This window comes from Crotalus tigris, unplaced genomic scaffold, assembly GCF_016545835.1.
Source record: "Crotalus tigris isolate CLP2741 ecotype Arizona unplaced genomic scaffold, ASM1654583v1 scf7180000019417.274577, whole genome shotgun sequence".
NCBI lineage: Eukaryota > Metazoa > Chordata > Lepidosauria > Squamata > Viperidae > Crotalus > Crotalus tigris.
The window spans coordinates 150,032-168,465 of NW_024097528.1; the positions used below are offsets into that span (position 1 = coordinate 150,032).

The 18,434-nt window shown below is 34.2% G+C and overlaps 1 protein-coding gene across 4 annotated transcripts in view; it reads left to right on the forward strand.

Annotated features, from left to right (window-relative positions):
* PDE4B (phosphodiesterase 4B) overlaps positions 1-18,434 on the forward strand; it is a 208,318-nt gene that overhangs the window by 149,696 nt on the left and 40,188 nt on the right. Inside the window, exon 1 of one of the 4 annotated variants that reach the window (XM_039362297.1) lies at positions 11,669-11,914. The exons of the other annotated variants lie outside the window; for them this stretch is intronic. Coding sequence (XP_039218231.1) covers positions 11,902-11,914 — 13 coding nt within the window. The 5' untranslated portion in view covers positions 11,669-11,901. Of the gene's footprint in view, positions 1-11,668; positions 11,915-18,434 lie in introns of those variants that run through there. 4 annotated transcript variants of the gene reach the window in all.

An 18,434-nucleotide genomic window follows, 5' to 3' on the forward strand; every position in this document is an offset into this window, starting at 1 on the left:
TAATCTCATTTTGTATTTAAACAAATTCCTCCATCTCGTTTTTAAATAAACATTTTAAAGCATTGTCATACAATCCTAATAAAAAAATGCATTAAACATCACCAGAAATAAGATCTGATTTATTCTAACCCTGATCAAATAAGCCAATTTTATCTTCTTTCCTCTTTCTCCCAGCAATCTTTAATCCTCTCAAATAATGCCTTAACATCTGCTTTCTTTGCATGCCCTCTTCATCTTTTCTCCCAGACTTATTAAGACTTCTATCAAGCCTTTTTGTAAAACCAATATAAAATGGTTATCCACATCATATTTTCACTGTTAACAACTTCAATAAGTCCCTTTTGTATCTCCAATGTAAAGAAGTTATCCACACCACACTTGTGGTTTAGTATTTCTGTGTGTTTTGTAGTTGTTAAATCAGTGGTTCTCAACCTTTCTAATGCCGCGACCCCATAATACAGTTCCCCATGTTGTGGTGACCCCCAACCACTTATACATCACCGGGTGCCAGGGGCGTGGCCAAAGAAAAGGGGGAAAAATGGCAGACAGCCTTGTTTGGCGACCCCCGTGAAATGATCGGTCCCGACCCACAAGTTGAGAACCACTGTGTTAAATCATCAGTCACTTTGATTTTTACATCCAATATTTCATCTTTTTATATAGCCATTATTTCATCTTTTTCCATCTCTTCTTTGAAGGCTACCGTTTTTAAATTGACCTTCATATCACTTCAAGTTGTATTCAATGGAGCTTGTTCTTCTTTAAAGGCATAGTACAGTTTTTCTGTTATAGAAGATAACTTTAAAATCATTTGGGGCATGCAGTAATCACATTTTTTTTTATTTATCGCCTTCTTGTACCCTCTAAAGACCAATCTTCAAAGTTATCAGTTATTTTGTTTCCAGATGTAAACATAAAAAAGATTCTCACATGAAAGAATTATTACAGTTAATTTCAGAGTTCTAATCCAAGTCCATTTGAACCCTAAATCCATTTACAACTTTCTGAAATCTACACATCATCACTCTTTAGCTGTATATTCAAAAATAAAAAGAGGAAAAGTTCAACTTATAAAAATATCTTTGCTAAATGATTGAGAAAAACTCACCCAGTAAATATGATCAAATTTGCAGTTCTGAAGGTTAAAAAAGCAGTAGAAAAAAAATAAAAATAAAACCCAACATAATTATAAGGTTCAGCCAGAACTTTAATTCCTTAAAGGCTACCTTGACAACTGTGAGCTCAATGTAAACTTGTGACCCCCAGTTGCCTACCAGCCAATCACAAAAATGCAGTTTATGTCATCCACTCTCTTGTACAGAGAGAGAGAAAGACCACCTGTCTGGAGTACATAAGGCTGATCTCAGTATCTCTCCTTACTCCAGAAAGATTTTAATAGTCTGATCCAGCACTCAGCTGCCATTTTTAGCTGTAATATAGCCTACTGGCAATGGGATGTCAGTTATCATTCCTCACCAGAAGCAACTCCTGCAGCCATAAATCTTCCTGAAATTCATGCAACAGCCTTATTTCTAAGCATGGTAGTATAACTGAGATTACTGGGGACATTGATTCAGATGTTTGTTCTCCAGAACAGAGGAATGAAATGGGATAAGATATATTGCCCCATTTTTAAAGGTCTTTTATCATTTGTAAAGCAAATTCAAATTTTCACCACCCACCCACCCCCTTTGTTATTTTAAATAGGCCAATTTTCTGCTCAATGGCAGCCTCCATCCAGAAAGCTGAGCAAGATCATATCTGATCGATACTTAGATGCGAAGTTGGAATGTTTTTAGATGAAACTGAAAAGTTGAAAAAAACCTCCGAGGCAAGCAAGTTCTCTAATGTTGCTAATAAAATAACAGGGATGTGGAGTCAAATTAAATGAAAGAAGATTTACATTTTTAGCATTTATTTCAATATTCCCAAGATTTGGGATAAATAACCATTCTGGGTTATCTTTCTTTAGCTGTATGATTCTGAGGTTGCACTCATATCACTTGATCATTTAGTCTTTTCACTATATGTCACACACTTATCTGTTTGTGTATTTATTTATCAAATTTAGAAACTGCCCATCTCTTGCCCAGAGGGACTCTGGGTTTTGTACAATGAAAATAGTAAAATGTTAAAAATATAAAAACTGAATATAAAAATTTAAAATTAGAGGCAAAGATAATAAAATTTAAATTCTAATGGTATTTGGAGAAAATTGGTAATTATGGCAATATGTATTTTTCACCACTGAGTGGTGGCACAGTGGTTAGAATGCAGTACTGCAGGCTACTTCTGCTGACTGCTGGCTGCCAGCAGTTCGACAGTTCGATTCTCACTGGCTCAAGATTGACTCAACCTTCCATCCTTCCAAGGTCAGTAAAAATGAGGACCCAGATTGTTGAGGGCAATATGCTAACTCTGTAAACCACTTAGAGAGGGCTGTAAAGCATTGTGAAGTGGTATATGAGTCTAGGTCCTATTGCTATTGTAATAAGGAAAGCCAGATGTAACTAGAATATTAGAATTTTAAAAAATGCTTTCCTCTTTTACACAGATTTGGAAGAAAATAATATCCAAATTTAGTAAGCATAATTGATTTGGAAATAGATGGCCACTAGAATTCAGCCAGTATCCCTGATGTTCAGAAAGACAGCTTTTTGAGAAATGGGTCATGTTTTCTTTATTTTATCTGCATTAAGCAAAGAAAGATTAGAGCAGGGGTGTCAAACTGCTGGCCCATGGGCCGGTTGCATCATGCAGAGACCGCGCCCACCCGAGCTCTAGCAATGCAAAAAGAAGTTGTGATATGTCGCAAAACATCACGTGATGCGGCAAGTTTGACACACATGGACTAGAGTAAAATTAATTCTTAGCTGCATCTTCAATGTGTTCTACTTATTTTCATTATTACTATAGTATTAAATGGATTTTTACTCAGCAAAAGGCCAATTTAAGAGTCATTTGATACAATTGAATATTTGAGCAAATATATTTCATTTGAAGTGTATTCATTTTCTATCAGCCTGCAATTCTGTTATAAGGGTATAGTATTATTCTGAAATAAGCCTACCACATTTTGGCATTAGATAATGTTGATCATTCTTCGAATGGTCATACATTGTTTTCCTAGAAGTTCAAATATTAGCTGGATTACTCATTGATATTAGTTGTTCAATATTATAATGCATATGAGTATTAATACATCACTACTACAAAACTGCACAATTCAGCTTCCTTTCTCTAATGTCTCCTATTCTTTGGTTTTCTTTATTTTTAGAAGAATACAAATGGTTCTGTGCTTAGTTGCAACATCAGATTTCCATCTTGCCTTTTTTGTCTCTGCTTTCTTTTAAGGTGGAAAATAGCTTTTAGATATCAGCCCCAATCCCAACAAGATCTCTCTAGAAAATGTAAGGTTGATCTTAACTGCCGCAGTGGATGATATATTAGATGTTGGGAAATATTTAATTGACACCACCACTTAGATGAGTCACTCTGTACTGAAAAAGGAGTAAGTGAATTTGCTGGCTAATGTGAGGACAAAATTCCCTTGTCTTCTATGCTAGATTAAATGCCTTGAATCTTGCTAATGCTTAAACAGGCTTAATGTACCTGTTTTATCCCCTTATCTCTACACACACATACAATTTAAAAATTATACTTCAGAAATTAATAATTTATCAATAAATTTTGCCCATACACTCTTTAGGATGTAGCTATGATCTTAGGTCAGGGGTCCTCAATCTGTGGGCCATAGCCCATTAGCGGGCCATGAGGGGTTTGCAACTGGGCAGTGGAAACAGCCAGCGAGCGTGCGTGCATGTGCATCACTTGCACGAGCAGGGGCCAAGCACGTGCACCCATGCTCCATTTGCGTGAATGGCAGGTGCACATACATGCAGCTCCAGGAAGTGGATGTACGTGCGTGCGTGTGCTTGCCAGCCACTTGCACGAACCATTCCCTCCTCCTTCCCCCCCAGTCTGCAAAACCAGAAATGTTGGAGAACTCTGTCTTAGGTTTCTATTCCTAATTCAGAATTCCTCAGGGAAGCAGAGCTTATTCTAATATAAGAGTTACCTTAAGTTAAGATGGGTGGCCTATACACTTTATAAATAAACAGACATGTAGTCCTATAAAATATACAGTTTTTAAGCCAGATGTGTGCCATTGTAATGGGATTTTTCTGCAGGGTTGTATCAGTAGGTAAAGGAAGAAAAACTGGGAGTAAATGCATGAGGATGACATGGAATAGCAGTACTGCTTGCATCTCTCATTAATGCTGTCTCTTGGACAGAGCTGAAGTCAGCTGTCCCAGAAAGCAAAAGACACAAATTAAATCAGCAGTAAGAAAATACTTCGTATGCTTATTTTTTTATTCTTCATTTATATTAAGTGCTTTCAAAATTCAAAGTGGATAAGATATTTTCCTTCAAGAAACTCTTGTATCTGACTGACCAAAATGTTCGATTTGTAATGCAATTGTCCTACACATATGAACTCAGAGGTGAATCTCATTGCAAGCCTGATTCTAGACACAATGGGGCAATTGTCTCAAGCAAAATATTGGTGTTATGTGTAGGCACAAATTGTCTCAAGCAAAATATTTGGTGTTACGTGTAGGCACAAATTCTTAGTTATTCAATTTGTTATTGTGTGGATTTTACTGATAGGGATAGGGAGTCTTAGGAATTCTGATCGTTACAGAACAATTGGATTAGCATTAGATTTGGCATAGCTGAGGTAGATGGAAAATGTGCAACTATCATTTCCCTTTTAGGCTGCCATATTTCTTTTGCCACCCTTGTTCCATTAAATTCAACTGGAAAATAGTTCTTAGTCTGAATTATTTTGAAGAAAACTTCTGAGTAAGTGTATATCAAGTTGTAGTTAGTCAAATTATTGAATAGCAGTGATGATAAGTCTTTAGTTTATATTTATTTATTTATTTATTTATTTATGAGACTTATATACCGCTTTAAGTGCAAGCACTCTCTAAGCGGTGTACACCAGTAAGCAATGTATATATATATATTTACATTGCCCCCAACAATCTGGGTCCTCATTTTACCTACCTCGGAAGGATGGAAGGCTGAGTCAACCTTGAGCCGGTGAGATTTGAACCACTGACCTGCTGAACACAGTCAGCTAAAGTGGCCTGCAGTACTGCACTCTAACTGCTGCGCCACCTCGGCTCTTATTCAGTCTTCCAGGAGCTTGTGGCATTCAGATCACTCTTACCTCTACTTTTTGTCCAAAAAGTGGTATAGGTTGGACTGAGAGTGACTGGCCCACAGTCACCCAATAAATTTTCACCAAATTGGCATAAATAATATGCCAATAACAGAAGCAATGTTATGCCTAACTGAATAGTACACATTGATTCAATGTCAATGCAACCTGAGTGATGCCTGAACATAAAAGAACAAGTTGTAATAAGTGATTTTTAAAAATATTTTTGTAGTTATAATAATGTTTTGTCCCAACATGAAATATAAAAAAAAATAATCATCATATGCTGCCTAAGTATTTGGCATACATTATATCTTATCCAGTTATTAGTTCGATGTGAATTATTGTTCTTAACTCTTATTATTTTAGGAATAATATACTTTTTTTCTAATTTGAAATACAATCCTTTATTATGTGCACATTTCTCCTATATGGAGATTGAGATATATTTTGATGTAATATATAGAATGTGATTTCCTATCTCTTAGTAACAAGGCTTGTGCTCCATTTACTACACTATTATACTTTGATTCATAATACTGATGCAGTAAATTAAAAATCTGATTTATTTTCTGCAAGGAGATATGCAAAACTCCTAAAGCTAAAATGGAAAAATATGCAACAGACTTCATTCAACATTTTCAGTGTAAGTTAAGGGAATATATCTGATTCTAAGATCAGTTTAGCATGGTAAATAAATAGCATTCAATCAGCACTTTCTTAAAAGATTATCTAGAATTACTTTTGCCCACAGTGAACTGACATTAAAGGACTACATTTTTACAGTTGAAAACACTTCAGTTTCACTGTATTTTATGAGATTGAACTCTTTATGTTACATTAATATTATGGTCACCATGTTGTCAGTGTGGCTAAGAGAAATTTGGCTTTCTTATGTCTATACATTGAAACCGAGTTTGAAGCTAACCTACAGCCTTTTCCACTGCTATACCAATTGCTGAACTAAATTTTCTTTAAGCATCTGTTCAGTCTTCTTTAACATACTTGCTTCATCCTTAAACCTATAAAAAAACGAAAATATTACATATACAGACAAAGGCGCTTGCACGCGCGCACACACACACACACACACTTCTAGTAATACATCCTGTGTTTTTTTAAAAAAAAAACTACTGAAATTGTTACCTTTTATTTTGTTTCAATTACAGACCATAGGAACACACAGAAATGTGTTCATTAATTAAAAAGGTTATTGTGGGGTCATAAAGGCAAGTATTGGACAAATAAATAAATAGAGACTGTGGGAACATGAATTCTGCAATTGCATAATAAACAGTTATTTCAAGTGGAGTACTGTGTACTGTTAAGTATGTAAAGCTGAGGTTAAGAAGGCCAGGCTGAAACCCTTATGACACTTATTTGTGAATGACCTCTTTGAATGACATCCAGCCACTATCTTTCAGTAAAGTTGTTAAGAGATTAGGGTTGGGGGAGTTAGGATGGAATAGAAGATGGAATAAAAGATGTCCGTGTGTGTGTGTGTGTGTGTGTGTGTGTGTGTGTGTGTGTGTTTGCACCTCCAGATGTATTTATTAATATAAGTTGTTGTACTATTACATTTTGAAATTCAAAACAGGATGAAGTATTACATTCTTCCATAGTAGGTTCTTTTGGAAATAGCTTTAAAAACAAACAAATATTGCACATTTATGAAAACAAAAACTTTTTTTTATATTGAATTATGTTTTACATTCAAATGGTATCACCTAGGAGCATTGGAAAGTGACAAATCACTTGCATGAATACCATTATGAAAACTGCATAATTTGAAGGCATCTTCACCTTATTGGAGATAAAACAAAAACTTTATTTTTTGAAAAAAGAGAATCTTTTTTTTAATTTTTATTAATAATACAAAATTAAAATAGATATGACGTCACTGGTTCCATACATCTTCCGACATTTTACAGTAGTATTAGTACTCATATAGACATAAAGTTCTTGAGCTTTGCTCACTATTTATAATATAATATTAACACTTTTCCCTTATTTCTGCATATTTATTTATCTTTTAAATATACATTTGTCTATAATCTATATTTTATTCTAACACTATACATTTGTCTTGGCTACCCTCTTATTGTCTATCCAATCATAAAATTGTTCCCAGATTTTATAGTACTTAGTTTCACTTTTATCCTTGAGTTCCCATGTAAGTCTATCCATTTCAGTGCAACTGAAAATTGTCAGTAATATTTCCTCTTCGGTTGGAGTATCTTTCCCTCTCCATTTTTGAGCAAAGGCTATTCATACTGCTGTTACTATATGCAGTAGTAAATAACTTGTATCTTTCTTATATTTTCTTTCTATAATTCCCAATTTTAAAAAAACTCTGTTTGGCTTCTATATCTATTAGCAAAATTTCTTCCAGCCATTTCTTTAATAAGTTCCAAAATTTTTGTTCCTCTGGGCATTGCCACCACATATGGTAGTAATTCCCAATGGTCTCTTCACACTTCCAGCATATTTCCCCTTGTTCATTCGTGCTAATCTTGTGGGAGGGAGGTGTCACCTATAAAACATCTTATAGAGGTTTTCCTTATAGGAGGTTGCTAGAGTAATTTTTAGATTTTTTCCCCCTAAACTTTGCCAATTATCCAAATCAATATTGTGCCCAAAATATTTACACCAAGTTATCATCGTTTCTTTCACTTGTTCCTCAATCATGTCTTGCTCTAATAAATATCGATATAGTTTACTTATAGTCTTGCCTTCCCTACTAAATAAGATTTTATCTAATTCTGAAGAGTCTTGCTTTATGCCCCATTCCTTTTTGTCTTTATTAAATTTGGATTGGATTTGAAGATACGCCCACTATTCCAGATCAACTCCTTCTTCCTTTAAGGTATTTCTCGCTTTTAATTCTCCTTTCTCATTCAAAATATCTTTATAGGTGACAGCACCCCCACATTTTATCAAATTTGGATGTGTGTACATTTCTAATGTAGACACCCAGTTGGGGATTTTCATATAATTATTTCTTTTTATTTTTTTCCAGATATCCAATAATGCTCTCCTAATATAATGCTTCCGGAAGTGTTGCTGAACTAAATGTCTTTCTTTCCACAAAGTAGCATGCCACCCTGTCTGTAGGTCATGACCTTATAGTGCTAATAATCTGGTATTTTTGAGATGCATCCACTCACTTAGCCAGACCAACATGGCTGCCTGATAATACTTTGTCCAGTCTGGTAGGCCAAATCCTCAAAAAAAAAAAAAAAAAAAAGAGAGAGAGAGAGAGAGAGAGAGAGAGAGAGAGAATCTTATATTAGCTAGAAACTGAATCACAACTCTAGATTACAAGCTACTGTTATTTTCCCTATTATTTATAGAAAACCAACATTGGATGATTTTAGATAAAATAGGAGCAGATGCAGTTCTTAAAGACTTTGAAAAATTGGTTGTTGGGAAAATTTGGGAGTAGGAGGCAGCTAAGAAGTGCCATGGTGGGACATAAGCAGCAGTGTCAGCTGAGGGGAAGGACATTTTAGTAGATCGAAGGCAGATGGGATATGCCTCCAGGTTTGGGTTGTATGTACTGGCTGAAAATAATTTAGAAACTTTGGGATGCAACTATCTTATTTCCATCTTGAAACTAGACATTTTCTGTTCTGTGTATATCCCCATATGTTTTGTCTCCCTTTACCATTATCTAAGCTCTTTGAATGTCTTTACATGAAAAAATATGTAAAGTTCATGTTTTAGATCATTGTGTTTTTGTGCACAAATTACCCAAAAAGTGAATAGTTAAATTGTCAATTAGCTACCACAACCATTCAAACTATTCAGACTTCTGTAAAGCATTCTCAAAATTGCCATAAGATGTTTAGCTTTGGCACTAGAGTCTTCTGGCTAATTTACAATAGACAGATTAAATAAATTAACCATGAGACACTGATACCATTGCCCATAATCTGATAAAACCCTTGAAAAGTTTCTGACCTGGCTTAGGGAGTAAGTAATAATGCTTTATGTAGATAAGTTGTAGTACGTCCACATAAGCAGTTTATCCTGTTTTGGAATATGGTCAGAAGCTGTTTTATCTCACGACATCAGATGGTTTTGAGAGCTGCTTTTCTTTGTATTGCTGACTTTATGCATTAACTATTTTCTCACTGGTGGGGATTCATCTGCCTCCTGAATTGGAACAGTCAGTATTGTTTCTTAGCAAGATTCACCATCCTACTCCTGAATTATTTAGAATTTTACTCACCCCTCCACCATTTCAGTACCTTAGCAATATGAAAGTCTGATTACTGGTGTGGGGGGGCAAATCTGATTACAAAATTGCCAGTATGCTATGATTTCACTTTCACAATTAACCATGAACCAAGGATTTGAATTGCAACATAGGAATGGTGCTTTGATTGCTGAGATAGCTTTGCAGAATTTCAATCATTTCATTTTTTTTTCAACAAGCTTCTCAGTTTGTTTTTTCAGAGTATCAGTGAAATACACCCAAAGGCATGTACTGACAAATGCGAGTTGGCGATTGCTAGCAATGGATTTTATTTCTTTTTGGTGTTATGGAAAGTGAGAGACTTCAGGGTTGCTGTTAAAGTGCTTTCCAGGGTATTGGGCAGTGGTGGGATTCAGCCAGTTTACATCACTTCAGCAGAACCGGTAGCTAATTTTTTGTTGCCCAGGCCCAGAATTGACTTCCGGAAACAGCATCCACACAGAGAACCGGTTGTTCACATATTTGAATCCCACCACTGGTATTGGGGAATGAAAACATTGGCGGTATGGAAGTGTTCTTGGTCCTGTCAATACCAATATCAATAAAGGACTGCCACACCTCTTTCAGCAATCATTAGAAAAGGAAGCCAACGCAGATGAGAATTCCAGGGCACAGATTTTTGTTCTGTAGGTTTACCATATGGTTAAAAACTAATTGGGCCGTTAGTATAGAATTCCTGTCACTGCTAATGAAATCAGATTCCAACCTTTGCATCTTTTTCTGGTCTCATGCTCTGGTTTACTTCTGATCTTGCTAGAACTAATTCTCACAAAGACTTGCTAAATTTGTATTGGTTTTCTTGCACAATGATGTCCTGAGGTATACATCAAATCCCGTTCAGGCAGTTGTTTAGATGCAAGCACATCTTTCAGTACTAGTCAGGTGGCAGATCACATGGAGAGCTTTCAGGTTAATGTGAGCAATCAAGTCAATGTGAGTATTTCACATTCAAAGAGATAACGGAGAGCTGTGTATACACTACCTCTTTTTCTAACTGTGAGCTCTTCATGTATTAATGTGGACCCTGAAAAGAGAAGTGTAATTGAGGCAGAAGGGACTATTCTGTCACCAATGAAGAATAACAAGCACCGTAGTTTGTTATCTAGCCCTATTTTTTTCTTAATATAAATGTAATGTTTGTGTTATTATTTGTAATGAAACTGGATGATGCAGACAGCTGGAACCAGCAGATATGTAAGCTGTTGTTCTGTGCCAGAAGTCTGTAAAAGTAATCTTTATAATGCAACAAAGTATTGAGAAAAATAAATTAATAGTTCTAAAATCTGCAGAGATAAAAGAGTTATTTGGTTTATGCCAGTGCATCTTCAGAGTCTGTCCTGCCACATGGCTAAGAGTGAATTGACTAATGTTTCAAAGATACTGCTTACAACCTAAATGTTATTTCCTGCATTGCAGATGTAGTTCATTCCCCCAGCAAATCCACTTCTCATTTTCCTATTGCTTAGAAACAAGCTTCCCCCTGAAAGTTGGAATCAAGCATCTTAGTAAGTATTTCAGTTATGCTATTGACGTCAATGCAGTCATTAAATAGATTGTCTGCCCTCCTGACAGTAAGCTTATGCCGAAGACCTAGAGGCAGACACATTTTAAAAGAGGAACATCAGGTTTTCTTTCAGCAATTTGAGAGAATAAGGAGGGGGGATTCTTTCTTAGTATTTCTGTACAATTTCTCTGCATTTCAAAATTGCATTGCTGAGAATCACTGGTAGACTCAGATGTTGCTGTCCAGTTCCTAGATTCACAAACATTTTTAAATGAGTGGCTCAAGAATTACTTCTTACGTTCAACTTCAGCTGGGAAATGCCACAAATTTTACATCTTGGGGTACATTTATCTTGTATGCATCATGTAATTTTAATCAGCTAAACCTTTTTAGCCGTTGGCTTCAAACCTTCTGGGATTGATTTCATGAGCCTATTAAAAAATAGCCGCCGTGTCTCCTGTGCGCTCTGAAGACATGTCAGCCAATCACGTATCCATAGCAACCAATGTAAACTGTTCCCCCTCAGCCACACCTGTGAACTTTCATGTTAGACATTCCACACGTGCTGCACTCATCATGTGCTCTGCCATTCCATCCAGTCCAAATGCCATCTATGGCAGCTGAGCAAGTTATGATGATGTCAGTGGGACTCCCCAAGTGTGGTCAAGAAACCCTTCTGAGGTTCCAGGAAGAGGGAGGGGACTTTTTCCCAGTGAATTACTGACAGATTCATTCATTATCCTGACCAGTTGCAGTCTAGAGCTTCCCATCTTCTGTCATGCACAGTAAAGGATATGCAGCTGTCCGAAACTGACAGATCAGGTTTTTCTTTAAAAAGGCTATTAAAGGTTCACAGCTGAGGATATATGGCAGCTATAAATATGTGGCAGACAACTTTTCCCTTTGATGGAACAATCAGGTATGTTTAAGAGAAAATTAGATAATTTTCCAGTGTTTTGTTATTGGTTGCTTTTTGTTAGGTTTAGAAATATTCTTCCTACCTTGTTATTATAGCTTTTCTCGATCTTCACTAATTAACCTGAAGCAGTCTAAATATTTCTCTATAATCCATATTTTAGGTTCATAAAACTGATATTCGACCTGCTTCACAGAAAAAAAAAGTTTATGTAGATAAACTCAGCTTGAACGACAATTGCCATTTTAAATAAGTGTGCTTTATTACATTTTAAATAGTACAGTTCTGATTTGGGGGATGATTTCTATAATTTTCATTTTCATTTCCTCATCCAATTTCATTTGTTTCTGTAATACAATATTGTTTAAAACATCATGGTCCTACTTTGAATCATTCCAGCAAGCTTTCCTGATTTCACAGATTTACGTCAACTGAGAATAGGAAAGATAAAACCTAAGTCTCCACAAGGTGGTGGGTACATTTTATGTAATAAAGATTTGCACATATTGAAGAATTAATAAATCAAAATGTAAATTGTGTGCAACTTCAAAACATCATATTTATACAGTATTTTGCAGCTGAGTTTTGGAAAATGTGTTTCACTGAAAAATAATTCAAGAATCAAGAAAGCATATGGCAACAATTATTCCTAAGTCTTTTATTAACTCTTGTTCTTATGGAATCTATGCCATGTCTTATGCTAATGTCAGTGACTGTAAGAAATGTCCAGGAAAAGACTAGAAACCATAACATGAAACAATTATGGAAACATTAAGAAATTTTGAGGCAAGTCAGAGAACTCAAAAAATGAAATGTTAGTACTGCTTTCCATACTGTACTGCTTTCCAGTGCATTCCTTAATAGGAAAAATAATTTTTCATTTGCTTTACTAAGCTGTTTCATAAGAACTTTTATTTTTATTTTTTGCCAAGTGTATAAATTACATACATTTTTTTTGCCAAGTGTATATGCTTACATGCTAATCCTATAAGGAATCTTAGGTAATTCAGGTAACAGCTACAAGGGAAATGAATTAAAGTCAGGTCAAATAATAATAATAATAACAATAATAATAATAGTAGTAATAGTAATAAAGCAGTGCCTGGAGACAGCAGAATAGACGAGAAAGATCTGGAGAACATAACAAAATAAAAGACCTACAAATAGAAATAGAAAGACTGGAAAAAGCAAACAAGGGTAGTACCAATAGTAATAGGTGCCTTGGGTGCAATCCCAAAACAACTGGAGCAGCACTTGAACACCATTGGCATTGACAAATTTGCTATTAATCAATTGCAAAAGGCGGCCTTACTAGGAACTGCTTCCATCCGGCGACGATATCTGTAATACCATCAAACATCCACATTTGCCTATCCCAGGTCCTGGGTAAGGACTCGATAGGTAGACAAAATGCCAAATCCAGTCTGAACATCTGGCTGACTGTGCGATGATCCATAATAATAATAATATAGTCAGAAACATAATCAATCAAATGGCTGTAGTTAGCATTACAAACACTTCTTAATCATGTACTCATATATTTTGTTAATACTTAAAAAACACAAATTATAATTTGAATTGATAATCCACTATATCATGCTTAAAGTCTTCAAAACAAAGTATTTTAACATTTATTGATACTGACTTCTTTGTTCTAGTCACCACAAAATATACTCATGTATGATTTATACAAATGGAAATATTTGCAGTCTATAGAAAACATAGCCATAAATATTAATTCCTCATTAACTTAGAATTCCAATCAAGTGTCTAAATAACATCTATTCTGATAATGTTCTCATTGGATTTAAAATAATTATCTTTCCTTAACTTGTTCAGTTAGGAGCTCTTAGGATGTTTCTCAGAAACAAGTTTAATTCTGTCAATTGGAATTTAGTCTCAAGTCTGTTTATAATGGTGAACTTAAATATACAAAAATAACCTTTAATCATCTTTCATCTTTTGGAGTAATTTTTCCATGTTTTAAATAAAATTGAAGGGTTTAGTATTGAAATAAATTCCATCACTCTCCTGCAAAATAGTCCATCTCTGCTATTTTTACCTACAAAAAAATAAAAATAAAACCTCAGTTTCAGTCGAACACGTTTTATTTGAGAAGTTGCTGTAAGAAATATTTAAAAATCAGAGGTATCAAAACCTTTTTTAAATAATACATTAATAAATGCATTTATAAAAAATCAAAACCCTGGATCAGAAAGTAGGAGCAGATCTTTTTTTCTTTTTTTCCAATATTTATTCTTGTTATGATTAGTAATGTCCCTTCCCTTATTTTGAATATAAGTATATTTCTAAAACTTAGGCTATAGGCAGGTATTTAAAGTTAGGTCATTCAGTTTCCAACTCATGATTCTAAGGACATCTTTACTATCCTCACTTTCAAATTCTTGAAGTAGTCTGAAGGCTGATTCTGCACAACTTGAAATCTTGAAATTAAGAAATGAATATAATTGCTCCAGTCCAAGCTGTTACAGATACAGCAAAAATTTTGGTACCCCGCATTTCACTGAAAAGAGAAAGGGGCATAGCTGGGTTCTTTGCTGGCTTTTGACCCCTGCAGAAAAGAAAGGAGAAACAAATGCTTCATCTCTGCTCACAAACATTTCACCTCTGATTGTTTTGCCTGGTATGCTAAGTAGATGCAAAGCTATCAAGTTAACATTTCTCTACAGGACCTTAAGCTCAAAAACCAGAAAGGAAAGAGAGGTACAAGTTCTTTCCAACAGGGAAACTGAGCCACACAGCGTCCCAAAGAATAATAAGATGGAAATAAATCAAGTCCGTTCCCTAACACCTTGAAGATTGTGGAGGCCCAGAGGTTTAGAGTGCTTTTGAAGTGGCTTAGAATCCTCATTTCAAAGTGCCTACAAGTAAATTGCTCTCTCAAATGGATGTACAATTAACATCTTTATTTCTATAAAAAGAAACAACCCTGTGTAAGTCTTAAATAGCTGTGATTCTTAAAGAAGTTATAACAACTATTTAGAAAAAAAAATTCTTCAAAAAATATAGCAGTAAAAGCCATTTAACAGTTATGGCTAAATCAAGTATAAATCCTCAGAATAATATACCGTCACTATTATCCTTACACTGAGTTACATTTTTCCTTCTTAACTTTTTCAGGTAGGATGGGAAACATTTGTGGGCTGCATGGGTTTTTATAAATGGAAACATAATTGAGCTAAAGCTGAATTCTTGTTGATAGATGGTACAGGTAGTTATGGAAATGGCATTTGGTCTCTTCTAGACTGACAGTGGTCCCGTTTATACTGGAAGGCATGTTAGATTTATTTTTTATTTTTTTATTGAAATTTTTCAAAAATTTTACAAATAAACATCCCCCCCCCTCCCAAACCACCCCACCCTCCCCCCCCCGACTTCCCAGAACTGAATATAGGATTATTTAACAAATTTTAAAAAATAACGTTTACAATTTATAAGATAATTAATAAAAATAATAAAGGTCATAATAATAATATATATAATGATATATATAATAATAATATGCATAACATAAGCTTTAAAATGAATAATATATACTAAAAAAGAAAGAAAAAAAAAGAAAAAAAGGGAAAAGAAAAGAGAGAGAGAAAGAAAAAAGTAGACGAAAAATAAAACATATATATAAAAATATATATATATAAGTAATAATACGTAAAGAAAAAAAAGAAGAAAGAAAGAAGGAAAAAACAATCATTACAAGTTATAAAAAAGCTAAATGGTATTTTTCCATATCCAAATTATATTGTATGAAATTTATCCATTTTTCCCATACTGCAAAAAATTTCTCTTGAGATTGCTCCTTTAAAAAAGCCGAAATCTTTGCCATTTCTGCCAGATACGAAACTTTGTGAAACCACTCTTGCAAAGTAGGCAAGGATTCCTTCTTCCAATATTGCCCTATTAACAGCCTAGCGGCTGTAATCAATTTTAACATCAATATAACCTCCTTAGCATCACAATCAGTAACAATACCTAGTAAAAATAATTGCGGAGTAAATTTTACCCTCCGTTTAAAAATTCTTTGGATATTCCACCATATCTTAATCAAAAAAGCTTTTATATGCTTACACGTCCACCAAGTATGATAATAAGTAGCATCCAAATGTCCACATCTCCAGCATTTCGGCTGCAGATTAGGGTACATAATAGACATTTTCTTTGGATCAAGGTGCCATATATAAAACATCTTATAAAAATTCTCTCTTAAATTTTGCGCTTGTGTGAATTTAACATTTCTTATCCAAATAAGTTCCCAGGTATCCATTGAAATCGTTTCACCAATATTCTGTGCCCATTTAATCATACAATCTTTAACTAATTCAGGTTCTGAGTCCAATTCCACTAAAACCCCATAAACTCTCTTAATGTGGGTTGGCCTTTGATCTCTTACTTGTTTTAAAAGAGCTTCATCTTCTCTAAGCCAGCCCATTTTACAATCCATCTTCCATCTGTCCACTATTTGTCTGTATTGAAACCATGAATAAGTTAAATTTTCATGCGTTAATTCTTCCAAAGATTTTAACTGCCAATCTTGGCCATCCCATCTAAGTAACTGTGCATAAGAGACCATATCCCTATTAACCCCTTTCCTTATGCCTTCTATGGCATGCCGAGGTATAGCCCATAATGGTATTTTGAAGTCACTTTTATAATACTTTCTCAACACTCTTAGCAAAGAGTTTCTTATAATATGAGACTTAAAAACCCAATCCACTTTTTTATTAAATATTAAATAGGCATGCCATCCAAAAAATAGGTCCCAGCCTTCCAAATGAAGTATTTCTGTATTTGTTAAATTCACCCAGTCGCTAATCAATGTCAATACTACAGCATCATAATACAATTTAATATTTGGTACCTTGAGTCCACCTCTCTCACGAAAATCTTGCATTATTTTAAGTTTCACCCTTGGTTTTTTCCCTGCCCAAACAAATTTATTAATACCTTTTTGCCATTCATCTAAATTACGTTCGTTCTTTAAGATAGGTAACATTTTGAACAAAAAAATAAACTTTGGCAGGACATTCATTTTAATAACTGCAATTCTGCCCATAAGGGATAACTGTAAATTATTCCAGTTTTTTAAATCCTTCTGTACCTCCATCCACAGCTTTTCATAATTATTTTTATACAGTTTTGCATTAGAAGCAGATAATGTGACCCCCAAATATTTTACCTTATCAACAATTTCAAAATCTGTTAAGTTAACTAAAACATGTTTATCACCATTAGTCATATTTTTAGCTAATATTTTGGTCTTATTATTATTAATTTTAAAACCAGAAACACATCCATATTGTTGAATCAATTGTAATAATTTTACCACTGAACAGGTAGGTTGAGACAGAGTAACAACCAAGTCATCTGCAAAGGCTCTTAATTTATATTCTTTTTTATTAATTTCTATTCCTTTTATTTCTTGAGACTCCCGAATTTTAATCAACAAAATTTCCAATGTTAAAAAAAACAATAACGGAGATAACGGGCATCCCTGTCTTGTTCCTTTTTCTATTACAAAAGCCTCTGACAAACCCCCATTTACAATAAGTTGAGCAGTCTGTTTTTGATATATATTAGATAATACTTGTAATATATTTTGTCCAAAATTCATCTCCTTAATTAAACATAACATAAACTGCCAATTCACTTGGTCAAAGGCTTTTTCAGCATCCAAAAATATCAGGCCTGCAGAGACTTGGTTATTCTTTTCTAGATACTCTAATAAGTTAATAATTTGTCTAACATTATTTTTCATATACCTTCCAGTTATAAAACCCGATTGATCCTTATGTATAAACTGCTGCAAGATCCCCATAAACCTATTAGCTAAAATTTTTGCAAAGATTTTATAATCCACGTTTAAAAGAGATATAGGCCTGTAATTTTTAGGCAATGTAAGATCCTGATTATCTTTTGGAATCAATGATATAAATGCATTACGCCAAGATGGAGGGATCTCTAAACCCTGTAATAAGTTATTAAACAATTCACACAATGGTTGAGTCATCTCTTCTACTAAAGTTTTGTAATAGATAGATGTCAACCCATCTGTACCCGGCGCTTTGCCCAATTTCAATTGTTTAATAGCTGTAACAATTTCTTCTTTAGTAATTAAGCCATTAATCTCTTTTTCCTGATCTTCTGTTAATTTAGGAAAGTTAACTTTACCTAAATAATTGTTTATATCTGTAGTTTGAATATTAGCACTCTTATATAATTTTTGATAGTATTCTAAAAAGGATTTCTTAATCAATTCTTTCTGATAAACCAATTTACCATTATAATTTATTTTATCTATATTCCTCTGTTTCTGTTTCTTTCTTAACTGATAAGCCAGCCATCTCCCTGGTTTATTAGCATTACAAAATATATTTTGTTTCATAAATAATAAATTGGTTGCAGCTTGATCAGCCATCAACATATTAAATTGTATTTTTAACAGTTTTAAAGCTCCTTTCACCTTTTCGTCTAAAGGATTTGAAATTAAAAGTTTCTCTTTTAA